Here is a 2,400-nt window from a genome sequence, read left to right as displayed (position 1 = left end):
TCTTGAAATCCAATCGAGCCATGAGCGTGCGTCTGAAGGAGGTCATAGGAGAGAAAAGACTATTTAATATTGGACTCACAAGGGCAGATCATTCCTTCTTCACTCCATGACGCCGGCTTCAGGTCAATAAGATGTCTGCAGGTTTCTTACCTGCACACATGGCCTCGTCTGCCGCCGGACCGGCCAGAAGTGACGTCACTACCTGCCAGTACGACATCAGAGGAGCAGCGTGGCTGATGGAGCCCCAGCTTGTCTCAAAGTTGCTGGAGCGGCAATGCTGGGGCCCTGCGCTGCTAGGGCCGGGCCTCCTCCCCCTTCACCGTCGGCCGATAGTCATGTAAGGGACCCGTGCGGGCCCCCCAGGCTGCCCGGGCCCCTTACATGAGTATCAGTCGTACCCCCGTGATGTCTGCAGGTCACATGTATGTAATGGAAGCAGCTCATGTATGAACCCTTTCTTACCATGTCCTTGTGAAGGATTCCTAGATCCCCCCACCCCCCCCTACCACCATCTATATGGTCAGATTTAAAGGCAAGGGTCACTATGTAGCTGTGGACCACATTAAAGGAGAAATACGGGGTCAGGGCTTTTCCCCCATAGTTCTCCTTAGGGTAACGGGGGGTCACAAACTAGCGCCCTCCTGTGTCCCAAAGCTCAGTATATAGGGAGCTACAGCTCGCGGTATACTGAGACGCCGCAGCCGGGACAATTCTGTCTGGCTCCGCCCAGCTGCGTGAGTGACAGCTGGCTCCTCCTATCTAGAGGCAGAGCCAGCTGTACCCGCCCCCTCCACCGTCCGTTCCGCCAGTCAGCGCTGGAGGATCGGAGTGGGGAGGGGGGAATCCAGCCCCTCCCCTGTCATGTCAGAGAGCAGGGACAGGATCGAGAAGTGAGCGAACGCCGGCATGTGTTCCCTCACCTCCCGATCTACTGAGCCGACCTGTGACAGTCTCATTGTCACATGTCGCCCCGACCTATGAGGTGAGTGACAAGCCCCGCCCCCTCATAGTTCTCCTCTAATGTCAGTGGTTGTCTATGACGGGGGTTTCCATCCTTCCTAGCCCCCCGCTATAAATGTATTATTCTCTTCTTCTAGACACGTCAACCCCGACGCCTGATGAGAAATGGCTCTCCAGCCTGGAAGGAACCAGATGGCTTGATCATGTGAGGTAACACCGTGTTATTCGGGGCTTCCTGGAAGGAAATGTACGGACTCTTCAGGGTTCCAATGTTCTTGAGGAAATGCTGGAAGGAAACCTTGATAAATGCCACCGGTAGATGTCCCCAGGGATGGAATAGAGAGTGTGATGGCATACTCTGAGGAACGGCTCATCATCTATCAGCAGAGCTTTGGGGACACTCACAATGGCCAACATGGGAACCTCTCCTGCTGATACTTATACTATATGGCCAAGTTGGTGGACACCCGACCGTCAAACCTATAGAAGGCCGTCAGACATTCAATATCAAGGCCATTAAAATGAAGTTGTGCTCTCCTTTGGTGGCTCTACCATCCTCCACTCTTCTGGGAAGACTTTCCACAACATTATGGAGGGTGTCTGGGGGAATTTGTCCCATTTGTGAGGTCAGGTGGTGATGATGGATGAGGAGACCGGGGCTCACAGTCAGTGATCAGTAGGGGGAGGTCAGGTGGTGATGGTGGATGAGGAGACCCGGGCTCACAGTCAGTGATCAGTAGAGGGAGGTCAGGTGGTGATGGTGGATGAGGAGACCCGGGCTCACAGTCAGTGATCAGTAGGGATGAGGTCAGGGACTGATGGTGGATGAGCAGACCTGGCTGGCTCACAATTGGTGTTCAGTAGGTTGAGTTCGGGGCTCTGTGTAGGACACTCGAGTTCCTCCACCACACTGTTACCACAAGATTTTTAAGGGTGTCTGTAGGAATTGGTGCCGATATATGAGATCAGGCACTGATGTTGACCAAGAAGACCTAGCTCCTAGATGGTGTTCCGTACGGTTGGGGTCAGTAGGGTTGAGGTCAGGGCTCTGTGCAGGACACTCGAGTTCCTCCACCAAACTGGTCACGCCGTGTCTGTATAAAGCTTTGTACACAGGGGACAGTCATGGGGGGAACAGAAAAGGGTCTTCACCAAACTGTGACCACAAGGCTGGAAGATCCCAATTGTCTACAATGTCTTTGTATGATGGAGGATGACTCAGAACCTTTACTGGAGACACCTGAACCCCATCATATGGTAGGTCTGATGGTCAGGTGTCTACAGATGTTTGGCCATATAGTGATCTCCATGTACATTGGCCATGGCCTGAAGTACAGGAGCCCATTGTACACGGGGGACAGTCATGGGGGGGACAGAGAAGGGCCTTCACCAAACTGTGACCACAAGGCTGGAAGATCCCATAAGTGGGAAGGACATCCT

The 2,400-nt window shown here is 53.6% G+C and overlaps 1 protein-coding gene across 1 annotated transcript in view; it reads left to right on the top strand.

Annotated features, from left to right (window-relative positions):
* The window catches only part of MTMR11 (myotubularin related protein 11), a gene marked incomplete at its 5' end in the record, with an annotated part of 24,882 nt that extends 23,708 nt beyond the window's left edge, over window positions 1-1,174 (top strand). Inside the window, one exon of the mRNA XM_018575434.1 lies at window positions 1,098-1,174. Within this exon, the coding sequence (XP_018430936.1) occupies window positions 1,098-1,174 (77 nt within the window). The remainder of the gene's footprint in view (window positions 1-1,097) is intronic.
* Window positions 1,175-2,400: the final 1,226 nt, after the last annotated feature.

Source organism: Nanorana parkeri, unplaced genomic scaffold, assembly GCF_000935625.1.
Source record: "Nanorana parkeri isolate BGI_ZX_2015 unplaced genomic scaffold, ASM93562v1 scaffold3920, whole genome shotgun sequence".
Lineage (NCBI taxonomy): Eukaryota > Metazoa > Chordata > Amphibia > Anura > Dicroglossidae > Nanorana > Nanorana parkeri.
This window is presented reverse-complemented; position numbering and strand designations above follow the sequence as displayed.